Below are 15,931 nucleotides of genomic sequence, written 5' to 3' on the forward strand. Positions count from 1 at the left end.
TCGCAAATGAATTCACGATGTCAGATCAGTTTTCTCAAGATTGGTGACAGTTGGAGATGTCCAATCAAATCTAAAGAAAAATTCAATATGTTAGCTAAATTTCACATATTACATGTTATGTAATATGCACCAGAAGCAAACTCATAGTGACCCCTATTTTTCATTGCGAACATTTTCGAATTTTGTAAAATGTCTTACTTTCAAGTAAATATCCCAATAACTATGACCACTAATGAAATGATGGGCACATCATAATGACCCTGACATATAAAGCTACAAGTAAAGCAAAAATTAATTTTTTTTTTTACCAAATAGTTTCTGTAAAATCATTCGAGAAAGATTGCAGGGCATGCATGTCGATTCTGTCATCGCTGACCAGCTGAGGGGTGGCAAAATGCTTGTTGGCCTTCCCTTCTGAACAAATGAACGAACTCGCCCTGCTCTTTGGATGGTGTCTGGTCATTGCGCATTGGCCACCATATCATGTGCGAGCTATAAAGAGTTGTCATTCTGTTGGTGTACCGAGGCTCATCTGAATTTGCTATAATGAGAGTGCAGTTGCAGCAACCAAGAAGGTTTGTGGTGAGAATTCACTGATTTGTGAGGGAGCCCTATGCACTCAGTTAAGTCATTGCTGCAGACAGCAATGGGTGTGTTGGAAAGAGTGGCTGGAAATAAGTGAACTTCGGACAGTTAAACGGTCATGCTGACTGTGTCATACCTCCACCCATACACTCGCCCAATTTTAGCTCGCTGTCATATAGGGACCTGTCCTGTAAGCCAAGGCTTCCTCTTCCATTATGCTGCACTCCAAAATGCCATTATGACAATGTGCCATATTTAAATTAAATGTTGTCTTAGTGCAGATAAGAGGGCATTAAATGGTTTGCCTGGAGACATGCCATCTGCCTGAAGCAGAAATTGGATGAGAGTAGAAAGCGTCTTTTTATGAGGAATTAGTCAGAACTGTCACCACACACACACACACACACACACACCACACACACACACACAATTGGGTTGTATGAATAACAGACACTAGTAATAAAATTGCTAAGTTTTGGGATGGATGTTTTAAAGATTACTACAGAAGAATTTTTACAGGCTGGTGAAAAATTGCTTTATTTAAAGTGGAAACATAAGGTTAATGTTAATAAAGTAAGTTAATATGTATTACAAAATAAAATATGATTATGTGTGTATTGTCTTATTCATAGCTGTCATTTTTCAGCAGCTGTAGTATATATTTAAAATAAAATTGTCTTCTAACGCACAGATTATTGTTTTTTATTTCACTTTACCGGTTGCAAGAAATTAATTTGTGTTGGTTTAGCAGGTGTAATTACCTTCACAGAAACATAATGCCATAGCATTTCCAAAACTGTAAATATTGTATGTGATTATTGTAAGCGCAGATTGACAGATTGATAACTTACAGTAAATGAATTGCACCAGACGATCTGTGCTTACGGTAATCACATAGAATATGCGTGGTTTTGGGCACGTTGTGGCATTATGTTCCTGTGAGAAGATATTGACGTGTGCTAAACCAATACTAATCTTCTGAAGATGATTAATTTGTTGAAACCAGTAAAGGGAAATAAAAATGTCAGTGCAACTGATGACAATCTTATTCTGAGATTATATGTTTACTGATTTTAATGAACTGAACAAAAGCGTAACATGCGGCAGTGTACTGGTCAGTCACATACGAGGTCTGTAAAAAGTATCCGACCTTTGGCCAGAAAAAATATTTCGAATACCTGACGGGATTGGGATCCTACTCCCCTTCAAAGTAGGCCCCTTGTGCTTCCACACACTTAGCCCACCGATCCTTTCACTGCAGAAAACACCTCTGGAAGTCTTATTTTGGAATGGTGTTCAGATCCATCATCGTGTTCCTCATTATCTCTTCTCTACTCTCAAAACGTGATCCTTTCAATGGCGTCTTCAATTTTGGAAACAACCAGAGGTTGCAAGGAGCCATGTCTGGAGATTAGGGAGGTTGGCAAACTTGGCAAACAGCTGTAATTCCATGTTTGGCCCAGAAATTTTGTATCAAGTGGGATGAGTGTGTGAGGGCATTGTCGTGATGTGGTTGCCAGGTTTTCGCCGCCCACGTGTCTGGTCTTTTGGGCCGAACTGCATCACCGAGTTGCCGGAGAACATCTTGTTAGTACTCCTTTGGCACTGTTTGTCCTTCTGGTGCGTGTTCTTGATGCACAGTTCCATCGACCTCAAAGAAGACAATTAGCATCACCTTGATTTTGCTTGGCATCTGCCACACTTTCTTCGCCCTTGGAGGCTTGGGATGCTTCCATTGCAACGACTGTCTTTTTGTTTTTCGGTCATACCTGTACACCCATGACTTATCTCCAGTTATCAGTGTTCAGAAACCCAGGATCAGTGATGTTGGTGTCCAGAAGGACCTGTGCAATGTCAAAATGGAGGTCTTTTTGTTATGGTAACAACAACTTGGGCACGAATTTCGCAGCCACTCAGTGCATGTTCAAATCATCACGCAAAATTGCGTGTGCAGAATCTTTACTAACTCCGACCTCTTGGGCAATCTCTCGCACCGTCAAACAACAGCTGCACTCCGAGCAGTTTGGGGCCTGCCAGAGCAATGGCCACTCTCCGCTGATGTGTGGCCATTTTTGAATAAGTTGAACCATTCCTTAATTTGTTTTACACCCATTGCTTCTTCTCCACACATCTGCTGAATCTTATGAATTGTTTCGCTTTGAGAATCGCCAAGCTTTTGACAAAATTTGATGCAGAATCTTTGCTCAACACGTTCAGCGATCTTCAAAGAATCAGTTAACTGACGAACATGTTGTGTAGCACCACACTCAGCGACCAACAGGCAGCGACTGACATGCTGGAAGGTGGGGACAAAATTCATGCATGCGCATAAAGGTCTCTTCTTTGCTGTGAACCATAGTGCTGCGCTGTCTCTATTTTGTGTGGGAAAATCAAAGGTCGAATACTTCTTAGACAGACCTCATAAGTCTGGAGTTCCATTATAACATAACCTTATACCAGCACAGCAGTAAATCTTTTTAGATCAGTGTAATGAATTTTAGTTTTTAAATAGTTATAATTGCTAATAATGTCAAAATGTGACTGATTTTTGTTTCCATATCCAGCTGCACGCTATGACCATAATGAATGTGACTGCTTCGTCATGGCTGTGCTGTCACATGGAGAGATGGGCGTTTTGTATGCCAAGGACACAGCATACAAGCCTGAGTTTCTCTGGACACATTTCACTGCGGATAGGTGTCCCAGCTTAGCTGGAAAACCAAAATTATTCTTCATTCAGGTATGTCTTGACAAACATGCATGTAATGTAGCTAGTACCAAATTATCAATACTATAGACTAATAGTCCTGTCAACTGCTGTTTTTACCTGACTCTTGATGGGCACTTATCATTGGAGACTACAGTTTTGTCTTCAGTTCTATAGGCATAAGATTCTATATTTGTTCTGTAGACATCGGAGCTTGCTTCCAGCATTGTTGGTTACACTGCAAGTATTTGTATTGTGAGACAATTCTAATTGGTGTCAGATCAATATAATTGTCATTTTTAAACTGGTATGTACACCTCCATGTATTCACTTCTGTCTGAAAATCAGAGTTAGGATCCCTTGGTGAGCACAAAAAATGGTGAGACCTCAGTATCATGCACAACCAATCTTGGATGTATGATTCTCGTGTGAAAAAATGTTACTGTGTATCGTATAGCAGAGATGTTGTCACCACATTATCCACCCCCTCCTCTGAGTTCTCTTATCTTAAATTGTGTAGTGTACATTATTTATGAGGTACACATTGACTGCTTTTAAAATTTTAATTCCTGCCCCCCCCCCCCCCCCCCCCTCGCTCTCTCTCTCTCTCTCTCTCTCTCTCCTCTCTCTTACACAAGGACTCTGTCATCTCTGGGTACTGAGACCTAACCTCTTTTAAATGTGCGTGTCTTGTGCTCAGCATGTCCTCTGTCATAAAATGATTAGATCTATACTTCAGAAAGCAGTACACTCTTGTATCTGTGACTGATAATAATTTAGGAAGTCTGGGTCAGTATAGTGTTTTTGTAAAGAACTGAGGTATTTAAGACTATGGGACGACTTTCTGGCACTGGCAGACTTTTATTTCCCTTAGCTGCTGTTGCTGAAGTGAAGTGTTCACTTTTGGAAGTGTCTTACCCAGAAATTAGTTCGAATAATGTGCAGAATTTAGAAAATTTGCTATGTATTATTTCCTGCGTACATTACATCCGTTAAAAAGTTAGTATTTTTAGATCTGGAGAAGGTTCTTTTATAGGCCTGCAGTTTTGTAAAATTTCCAGCCTGCTTTTAATGTTGTGTTTGCCAGTAATGATCTCAGAGTACAAATTCCATTATCATGATAAAGCTAACCTTTAATGGAACCCTACTCATATTTAGTATACTGAATGCACAACTTTAATCCTACTCATGGTTCAGTAGTATTGCAACAGCAGACTTAAATTCTGTTGACAGGCACATGAATAAGACTGTAAACATTCACTAAGCTTTCGGACTATGTCCTGCTCCAGAGTTAGCTAGCACACATTGTATCAGTACTGCAACTCGACTGGAATGAGAGATTGTATTGGGTGTAATGGGTGAGGGGGGGGGGGGGGGGGGGGGGGGGAGGGGGAGGGGAGGGAGAGTGACTGATGGCCAGGAGGGTAGGGCATCAAGTGTGTGGGGATGGAATGGGACATTGACGAGTTTGCTTTGGTACAGGCTGGCGAAGTTGGGTGTGGTGCACAATTATGTGAAGTGATAGACTTGTATGGGGAGATGGAACCCAGGAGGACTTTGGATGCAGGATAAGTGAAGTGGGCATGGAGATTGGTTGGCAGGGATTTAGGTCAGGAAGTTAGTGAGATTGAAGATTTGATGTGAAGGCAATGACAAACCGTGTGGTTCAGAGAGGGGGAGAATCCAGATGGCACAGGTTGTGAAACAGCTGTTGAAGTAAAGCATGTTGTGCTAAGTAGCATATTTTGCCACTGGGTGGTTGAGTCTACTCTCAGGCACATCTAGTTGTTTGTCACATCCACAGAAAAGGCAACACACGGCATGAGTGCTTTCACAGGGGGCCGTGGCTCTGACAATATTGAATATGCCTGTGATGGGACTGGAACAGTATGTGTGGGGGGAGAGGGGGGGGAGGTGTATTGAAAAGATCTTGCACTTGTCTTCAGAGGGATATGACCTTCGTGGCAAGAGGTTTTAAGTAACTGTGGTATAAAAATATGTAGCGGTTCCACCTGGTTTTATTTCTTCGGTTGTTTTACTGTGTTGCTACACTGGCTGAAAAATGGGGTTTGTAATTTGGACACTAACTAAACTGTAAATAATGCAGCCGACAGGTACTTAATTTGCGTTTCACAGTAGTTTACTTTCACTTCGTTCAACCCCTCAATAATACACAGGTATATGGCCAGTGCACTATTGTTTAAACTTTCCATAAGCCCCATTAATAGTTTGCAGGCGAACATCCACATACTGCTACAATAGTTTTCTGTTGAACATCTATGAGCAGTAAAAAACATAATCGCGTAGTTCACAGACTTCAAATAAATTGAACAGTCACTGTCATTGCTTTAACATTGAAGTAACACATATTTCACTGTTGTTGTGGTGGGTGGTGGTGGTGGTGGTGGTGGTCTGCAGTACTGAGACTGGTTTGATGCAGCTCTCCATGCTACTCTATCCTGTGCAAGCTTATTCATCTCCCAGTACATACTGCAACCTACATCCTTCTGAATCTGCTTAGTGTATTCATGGTCTCCCTCTACAATTTGTACCCTCCACGCTGCCCTCCCAATACTAAATTGATGATCCCTTGATGCCTCAGAACATGTCCGTACCATCAGATCCCTTCTTCTAGTCAAAGTGTGCCACAAATTTCTCTTCTCTCTAGTTCTATCAATACCTCCTCATTAGTTATGTGATCTACCCATCTAATCTTCAGCATTCTTCTGTAGCACAACATTTCAAAAGCTTCTATCTCTCTTCTTTTCCAAACTATTTATCGTCCATGTTTCACTTTCATACATGGCCACACGCCATACAAATACTTTCAGTAAACGACTTCCTGGACACTTAAATCTATACTCGGAGTTAACAAATTTCTCTTCTTCAGAAACGCTTTCCTTCCCATTGCCAGTCTCCATTTTATATCTTCTCTACTTCGACCATCATCAGTTATTTTGCTCCCTAAATAGCAAAACTCCTTTACTACTTTAAGCGTCTCATTTCCTAATCTAATTCCCTCAGCATCACCCCGACTTAATTCGACTACATTCCATTATCCTCATTTTGTTTTTGCTGATGTTCATCTTATATCCTCCTTTCAAGACGCTGTCCATTCCATTCAACTGCTCTTCCAAGTCTTTGCTGTCTCTGACAGAATTACAATGTTATCGGCGAACCTCAAAGGTTTTTATTTCTTCTCCATGGGTTTTAATACCTACTCCAAATTTTTCTTTTGTTTCGTTCATTGCTTGCTCAATATAAAGATTAAATAACATCGGGGAAAGACTACAACCCTGTCTCACTCCCTTCCAACCACTGCTTCCCTTTCATGCCCCTCGACTCTTATAAATGCCATCTGCTTTCTGTACAAATTGTAAATAGCCTTTCGATCCCTGTATTTTACCCCTGCCACCTTCAGAATTTGAAAGAGAGTATTCCAGTCAACATTGTCAAAAGCTTTCTCTATGTCTACAAATGCTAGAAACGTAGGTTTGCCCTTTTCTTAATCTTTCTTCTAAGATAAGTTGTAAGGTCAGTATTGCCTCACATGTTCCAACATTCCTACGGAATCCAAACTGATCTTCCCCGAGGTCGGCTTCTACCAAGTTTTTCATTTCGTCTGTAAAGAATTCGCGTGAGTATTTTGCATCCATGACTTATTAAACTGATAGTTCGGTAATTTTCACATCTGTCAACACCTGCTTTCTTTTGATTGGAATTATTATATTCTTCTTGAAGTCTGAGGGTATTTCACCTGTCTCATACATCTTGCTCAACAGGTGGTAGAGTTTTATCAGGACTGGCTCTTCCAAGGGAGCCGGCCGGAGTGGCAGTGAGGTTCTAGCTCAACAGTCTGGAACTGGGGCGGCCGCTACCGGTTTGCAGGTTCGAATCCTGCCTCGGGCATGGATGTGTGTGTGGTCCTTAGGTTAGTTAGGTTTAATTAGTTCTAAGTTCTAGGCGACTGGTGACCTCAAAATTTAAGTCGCATAGTGCTCAGAGCCATTTGAACCATTTTTTTTTCTTCCAAGGCCATCAGTAGTTCTATTGGAATGTTGTCTACTCCCGGGGCCTTGTTTCGACTCAAGTCTTTCAGTGCTCTGTCAAACTCTTCACGCAGTATTGTATCTCCCATTTCATCTTCATCTACATCCTCTTCCATTTGCATAATATTGTCCTGAAGTACATCGCCCTTGTATAGACCCTCTATATACTCCTTCCACCTTTCTGCTTTCCCCTCTTTGCTTAGAACTGGGTTTCCATCTGAGCTCTTGATAATCATAGAAGTGGTTCTCTTTTCTCCAAAGGTCTCTTCAATTTTCCTGTAGGAAGTATCTATCTTACCTCTAGTGAGATAAGCCTCTACATCCTTACATTTATCCTCTAGCCATCCCTGCGTAGCCATTTTGCACTTCCTATCACTCTCACAAGCTATTTTGCACTTCCTATCACTCTCACTTTTGAGATGTTTGTATTCCTTTTTTCCTGCTTCATTTACTGCATTTTTATATTTTCTCCTTTCATCAATTAAATTCAATATTTCTTCTGTTACTCAAGGATTTCTAGTAGCCCTCGTCTTTTTACCTACTTGATCCTCTGCTGCCTTCACTACTTCATCCCTCAGAGCTATCCATTCTTCTTCTACTGTATTTCTTTCCCTCATTCCTGTCAATTGTTCCCTTATGCTCTCCCTGAAACTCTGTACAACCTCTGGTTTAGTCAGTTTAACCATGTGCCACCTCCTTAAATTCCCACCTTTTTGCAGTTTCTTCAGTTTTAATCCACATTTCATAACCAATAGAGTGTGGTCAGAGTCCACATCTGTCCCTGGAAATGTCTTAGAATTTAAAACCCGGTTCCAAAATTTCTGTCTTACCATTATGTAATCTATCTGATACCTTCTAGTATCTCCAGCATTCTTCCATGTATACAACCTTCTTTTATGATTCTTGAACCAAGTGTTAGCTATGATTAAGTTATGCTCTGTGCAAAATTCTACCATATGGCTTCCTCTTTCATTTCTTACTCCCAATCCATATTCACCTACTATGTTTCCTTCTCTCCCTTTTCCTACTCTTGAATTCCAGTCACCTATGACTATTAAATTTTCGTCTGCCTTCACTAGCTGAATAATTTCTTTTATCTCATACATTTCATCAATTTCTTCATCATCTGCAGAGCTAGTTGGCATGTAAACTTGTACTACCGTAGTAGGCGTGGGCTTCGTGTGTATCTTGGCCACAATAATGTGTTCACTATGCTGTTTGTAGTAGCTTACCCGTACTCCTATTTTTAATTCATTATTAAACCTACTCCTGCATTACACCTACTTGATTTTATATTTATAACGCTGTACTCACCTGACCAAAAGTCTTGTTCCTCCTGCCACCGAACTTCACTAAATCCCACTATATCTAACTGTAACCTATCAATTTCCCTTTTTAAATTTTCTAACCTACCTGCCCGATTAAGGGATCCGACATTCCTCGCTCCCATCCGTAGAACGCCAGTTTTCTTTCTCCCGATAACGACGTCCTCTTGTGTAGTCCCTGCCGGGAGATCCGAATGGGGGACTATTTTACCTCCGGAATATTTTACCCAAGAGGACGCCATCATCATTTAATCATACAGTAAAGCTGCATGCTCTTGGGAAAAATTACGGCTGTAGTTTCCCCTTGCTTTCAGCCGTTCGCAGTACCAGCACAGCAAGGCCATTTAAGTTAGTGTTACAAGGCCAGATCAGTCAATCATCCAGACTGTTGCCCCTGCAACTACTGCAAAGGCTGCTGCCCCTCTTCTGGAACCACACGTTTGTCTGGCCTCTCAACATACACCCCTCCGTTGTGGCTGCACCTACGGTACGGCCATCTGTGTCGCTGAGGCACGCAAGCCTCCCCACCAACGGCAGGGTCCATGGTTCAAGGGGAGAAAAATATAGAGATGTGGTATTGTAATGTTTTGTGGTGTAGAGCAAACTTCTGCATGTTCCCCCCCCCCCCATCCCCCCCACCCCACCCCCCACCCCCGTCCTCAATGTGTTTATGAGAGAAATGCTAGATAAATTTGCAAGTGCATTGAAGCTGCCAGTAAGTGATTATTTGTTCTATGTTCATCTGCAGATAAAATTTATATAAGACAGTGTGATCAATTTCCTCCAGTTTATTCAGGTCCTCAAACCCTTGTGTGTATCTAAGTAGTTCTGCATGATACGGTTTCCTACATTATACAACTTTTGTATTCTAGTTTCCCAAAAGATGAACAGTGTGTCAAAATATGGCTCCACAAAATAAAAAAGAATTTCGTCCCTACAAAATATTCTAAAGTGCACTCTAAACACTTTGCTGCAGAATGCTTTGATAGTGATGCATTGGCACCCAATACAGTGTGTTTGTAAGATAACAAATTGGAACAAATATTTGACAATATGAATTAGTGCAATAGAAAACCTAAAAAAATATTATTGGCTGTCAAATAAATAATGCAGGTCGTGTAAATTGCTTATTTACAGTAACAATTTCATTGCTATGACTGCGCCCCCCCCCCCCCTGCCCCCCCTTCCCCATGATGCTTCGGCGCCCAATACAATGTCATTGTGAAGTAATTAATTCGACAGCATGAATAAATGTAATAGAAAACCTAAAAAGGTATTGTTGGCTGTCACTTCTTTTCCCGCACCAGAAAAAACGTAAGTAAAGTGGCACTGAGCTATGATACTGTGGAGGAAAAGCACAATACTCATGCTCTTCACAGCTTTAAAACTATTTCAGTTCCAGGTATAAAATTGTTAAAATGTCTATAAAATGTATATACAAAGTTTCAGGATACTTCCGAAGGTGATCTATCTGTTCTAGCAAATTAATAACACTCAAAATACGCTAAGCCGTAAAATGTGCCGTCCCAATACCATGTCACTTGAGCAGCAGGAGATGTTGCGCAAAGATTTCTCGTTTTGCTCAACCAAATGCTCACTCCATAGAGAGATTTGTACTCTACCAGGCTGATGCACAGAGCAATCTTAGTTGTAGTGGGGAGGTGGGTAGTTTCCACATGACCCGTGTTTAAGTTTAGTGATTTTGTTGTTTCCTCTTCGTTTACCGTATTTACTCGAATCTAAGCTGCACCTGAAAAATGAGACCCGAAATCAAGGAAAAAAAATTTTCCTGAATCTAAGCCGCACCTGAAAAATAAGACTCGAAATCAAGGAAAAAAAATTTTCCCGAATCTAAGCTACACCTGAAATTTGAGACTCGAAATTCAAGAGGAGAAAAAAGTTTTAGGCCGCACCTGCAAATCGAAACAATGTTGGTCCATTGTAATATGAGGCACAATTTAGGTCGAATGAATGACGATACAGCTACAGTAGTTCGGTTCGAGTCGTAAGCTTAGCAGTTAAGCTATACCAGGTAGCCATTGCTATGAGTCAGGCACTCCGTCCGTATTTATATGGGTACCCTTCCTTTTTCATGTGCTTCATCTGGTTTGAATTGATTGCTTATTTTTCTTTGATAAGTGCCGTTCTCTTTGTTATAGGTGTTTACGTCACTCTAAGCTAAAAATGTATTACTATACTGTGTCATGCATTGTTTGTTACATTCTGTGTTTACGGCCTGTCGCCGCTCGCGGCATGGCGTGCTTTTGTGCACGCTACCCGCCGCTTACAATTAAAAGAAAAAAGAGAGGAATCATCTCATTAGCGAAACAATGGCAAGAGACTGCTATTTGTTGTTACTTACACTGCTGCTTTCTTTGATAATGATCAACAAGAACCAAATAGTAGAATGCGTATGATAGAAGATGTTCTAAACGAGAGTTTAGCGAAAATTTTTCTCCGTTTGAAAATCTTTGCAGACGCCTCTTGAGTACATTACATACTGCACAGAAATTAGTCATCTTAGATTTAAAAATCTAGTCAATTGCCGTGCTTCATTTCTGACTGTATCACTATTAGGCACAAGAATAATACGAATATAAACATGACGTGATATGTATATTCTTCCACGTTTGCTGTTGTCTCACTCTAGTTTCGTAGTTAATTAGGTAGACAGGTTAAATGAGATAGCAGCAAACACGAAAGAATACATGGCAAAATGTTTATATTCGTATTATTCCTATGGTGAAGAGAATATTGCATGTGATTCTCAATTCATAAAAGTTCCTATTAGCAACCATCTCATCTCAGAGGTAAGAAAAAATTCATAACATAGAATTGGCCATATTGACAAACATCCCAAACAGTCTCGCCAGTCGGATTTTCGTAGTACATTGAAATGCTGCTAAATTCGAAGATGAACTATACTTAATTTGTATTTACTTCGTTGGATAATGAATGAAAATACAGTGGTCGAAACTCGGGGGCAGAGAAAAAAAGCTCGTCTTCCACAATTTTTTTTTTTTTTTTTTTTTAAATGACGCAGAGGTTTTGGTGCCAGTATTTATCTGTGTGCCTGCAAAGCACGCCTGTGTAGCACTACATATATTCGACGGCAGAAGTTAGTTGTGGCGGCACCTACCAACATTTTTCAGAACTTCCGCTTACTTTGCACTCAATTCTAAGCCGCAGGTGGTTTTTTGGATTACAAAAACCAGAAAAAAAGTGCGGCTTAGATTTGAGTAAATACGGTATTGCTCTCATGTCAAGTGGAAACAAAACGGATTTCTGTGGCCGGGAGCTATCAAGTGAATTAATATACATCCACATAATTACGGAAGACTGAAATATGTTATTAGTTTCAGATTTTATTTTATTTCCACCCTTCTGAGCGCATGAACGGGCACAGACGAACTGTCCGCCTAGGTGGTGTCCAATACCCAGTAGCAGAGCATGCCCTCCAGCGTAATTCTAGGGACCTAGGAACCTGCTACACCGTACGTGCCATTTGGCTTCTCCCACCCAACACCAGTCCCTTGGAACTGCGGAGATGGGAACTTGCACTCTAACACATCCTTTCATCTCGCCATCCCCCTGGGCTGAACCTACGTTAACCAACCTCACTCCCATTCACTCTTCAGTCATCTCCTCTTTCCCTTTCCTCTTTAGCCATTCACGCATCTTTTCATCGTACATAGTTTCGTTTATCTTTATACTATATACCTCTTTACTTCTGTATGCATCCTCTTTGGTTTGAAGCTGGCACAGTACTTACAGTAGAATATCTTTGGCTTCCCTCTGACACCCATGCCTCCATCTTTGCTACCCTCCCTGTTTACCTTGCTCCTGTTGCTTCATAACCTGGGTTGTGAGTAACTGAATCCACTTTCCCTTCTTTCTCTTTTTCCCCTCTCTCCTCCCTGACGAAGGAACAAAGTTCTGAAAGCCATGATAAAAATTTTATGTTCTGTTTTGTGCATCTATCGGCTGTACTGAGCTGAGGTAAGTACTGACCAGCCCCTCTATCTCTTTGTTAGTATTTGCAACACTATATTAATTTAAACCATTAACTTTTTCTATTTGTGCGTTGGTGCTACTTAAGTGATGTTGCTATTGGCTGACACATCGCATGTCCTATGCTCTGAATATCCGCTGTCATCGGCTGACGAGATCATGTGACATGAGCTATGACTGGCTTATAAAAGTGCTTTCGTAATCGAATTTAAGCAACGTACATGTTGCTGCACATTAAAGATTGTTCCAAATCATATTTTTGTCCCCAAGTTTCGCTTTCTAATGTGCCGGGAAATTCTATGATGGTGTATAAAACTATAACCATTCAAAGGATTGATAAGTTTTACAATTCCAAGGAAAAGTATACTGTCACTTAGCACAGAAAAGGTGTATTTTCACCCAGGAGAAAGTTTATTTTTAACCAGAAAATCCGGGAAAAATCTGGGAATTTTTTTCCATGTCTGCGTATACACCCTGTTGTTGTGCTTTCCTGAACATACAAAAAGGTTTAAATGTGCTACTCTTTTACTGTGTTTCAGGCATGCCAGGGTGACAAGTTGGATGGTGGGATTACACTGAGAACGGAAACAGATGGTGCCCCACTTTCATATAGGATTCCAACGCAAGCAGACTTCCTGATAGCATATTCGACAGTTCCAGGTAAATCATAATATTTTTGTAAGTGCAGCCTTAAGACCAATATTGTACAAAATAGTAAAACCTGGACCGATTTTTCAGAATTTATTTCAAGCTATAACTGTAATAAAATATGAACTGGATAGATTCCTGGTCATCACATACAGGAGGATTAACCAAATGAAACTGTGTAAACATTTTCAAGTCTCAAACATATGCATACTTACATACGGGAGGCACTGAATGGTTGACTGTGAAAATCAGCTTTCAGACAAAGTCCTTCATCACACACACACACACACACACACACAAAATTTACATATGCAAGCTTTTGGAGGCAGTGGTTCCTCCTCCTGGCAGAATGGTTGAAGGGCAAAGGAGGAAGGGGTGAAGGAAAAGTCTGGAGAAGTTTAGGAAAAGGGGTAGAAGTCACCCAGAACCCGGGGTAAGGGGAGACTTAAATGGGATGAGAAGGAAAGACTGAAGGAATCAGTCTTTTATTCTCATCCTGTCTAGTAAGTTTCCTCTGACCCGGGGTTCTGGATGACTTTTCCAAACTCTACCCCTTTTAAACCTGTTCAGACCTTCTCCTTCACCCCTGTTTGTCTTCAACCATTCTGCTAGAGGAAGGAGCCACTGGCTCTGAAAGATTGCATATGCAAGAACTGCATTATATGTTTGTTCTCCTTCCGACAGTTGGTGGGTAGACTTTTTTATCTACCCAATTACATTATATTGTCAAAAACTGATAATCTTTGTTGTTATAATCTTTACAGGGATATTGTAAACATGAAAACTGATATCACACTTATTGTGGGCAGTGCACTAGCAAATCGTGTGAAGTACCATAGTTAAGAGCTTGAACCAATCACTAATTCAGCAGCATAGCAGAAGGGCCTCCATGGGGTAAACTAATAATAGCTGGGAGCTTTGACTCAATCCATAAGGTTTGTTTGGGAGGCAGCAGTTTTTGACAAGAGTGGGACACGGCTGAAATCTAGCTACGTTGTTGCTCTGTCTGTATATCAGAGAAGAAGTAAATAAAAGGAAGGAGAAGTTTGGAAAGGGAACTAAAGTTTGGGAAGAAGAAATAAAAGCTTTGACATCTGGCGATGACAGAATAATTCTACCAGAGACGAAAAGGAGTCGGAGAATCAGTGGAATGGAGTGGATAGCATCTTGAAAAGTGATTACAAGATGAATTAGTTTCTTCAACAAAAATAAAATGCTAGTAATGCAGAGTAGTTAAATTAAATTGGGCAATGCTGAGCAAATTGTTGGGTGGGCAGAGAGAAGAATGAAGTACTGAATTTTGTCATTGTAAATCATTACACCATGGAGGATGATAATACAGTTAATTATTTCAGTTACTGCGCAGGTGACAGAGTGGCAGATGGTTAGATAAGCAGTTGCAGAATAGAAAATCACCAGTATAAAGGCAACTAGACCAGTGAGGTACATGTGAGCTTCTACAGATATTGTGCCAAAGAACTTACTCCCATTCATAACTCTACCATTTGGTCTGCTTTAATGATACATGCCACCTCTTGCCTATTCACCTCAAGGATTTAATTGTGTACCTCCTACTGCTTGTAATTTTTAGGAAATGGGCAGTGAAAGGTTCAACTGCTAACAGTTAATAGTGGATCACTGTCTGTATGATTTAATATTCTGAACGTATTCCTCATTCCAGACCAATTTAACTCCTCAGTTTTGGCAATGTTCCATATGCCACACTTCACACTGAAGCTATAAGGCTGTCAGAATGTGGCACAAATAATTAGCCTGAACACATTAGTGAGTGCGACTAATCAATGCAGACTCAGTTTCGCAACTGGACTGTCACCACTGCTGTGCTCAATAACATAAGAAAACAGCATGAGTAAGACCAAATATATCTACATAGCAAAAGTAATCAGGTTATGTTTAAAATTTACACACAAGATATATTATACTTAAAGGTTCATTACATAAGTGGTAACAATATGTTCAGAAATGACGAACAAACATTAGAAGGTGTCAGAGAGAGATTCGTGACACACATAAATAAATAAATGTTTGTACATAAATAATTCCTGTGAACTTTGAGCATCTGGACATGAAAATGTTCAATGTCCCACTATTTTATTTTAATCACTCACAGCTTTTGCAGGTCCTAAGCTTTGTACAGAGCTTGACTGTCATTTACTTCGTCACACGCAAGTGAAGTATTGTGTTGTTGTGCTGCTTCCCCCCCCCCCCCCCCCCTCCTCCCCCCATGCCTCACCTTCTTGCATAGGCTATACCGTGTCATTGAGAAAGAGGCCATAATATTTGGCAGTACAATTCTCTGTGCCAATTCCATTAAACATATTAATTGTTGTCATCTGTATTATAGTTTGAAACAGTTTGTTGATGTAATTTTATATGCACTAATGAATTTCTACACAAGTCAAAGTTGTGAAAGACATTATGAATTATCACTCGACTGTAAACATGAAATTTCTCTCTCTTCGCTTTCCAATCATTTTTTTCGCCTCTTTCTGTTTCCAAAATTTTATACAATTCTCTTATCTTTCTTCTTCCCACATTTTTTCGATCCACTGTTCTACCTCAAATTCTTCTTTATGACTGCTGTT

The 15,931-nt window shown here is 40.4% G+C and overlaps 1 protein-coding gene across 1 annotated transcript in view; it reads left to right on the plus strand.

Annotated features, from left to right (window-relative positions):
- Positions 1–15,931, plus strand: part of LOC124802779 (caspase-1-like) — a 63,351-nt gene that overhangs the window by 18,664 nt on the left and 28,756 nt on the right. Inside the window, exons 4-5 of the mRNA XM_047263779.1 lie at positions 3,150–3,325; positions 13,217–13,337. Of these exons, the coding sequence (XP_047119735.1) occupies positions 3,150–3,325; positions 13,217–13,337 (297 nt within the window). The remainder of the gene's footprint in view (positions 1–3,149; positions 3,326–13,216; positions 13,338–15,931) is intronic.

The sequence above is a fragment of the Schistocerca piceifrons genome, chromosome 1, assembly GCF_021461385.2.
Source record: "Schistocerca piceifrons isolate TAMUIC-IGC-003096 chromosome 1, iqSchPice1.1, whole genome shotgun sequence".
Taxonomy (NCBI): Eukaryota; Metazoa; Arthropoda; class Insecta; order Orthoptera; family Acrididae; genus Schistocerca; species Schistocerca piceifrons.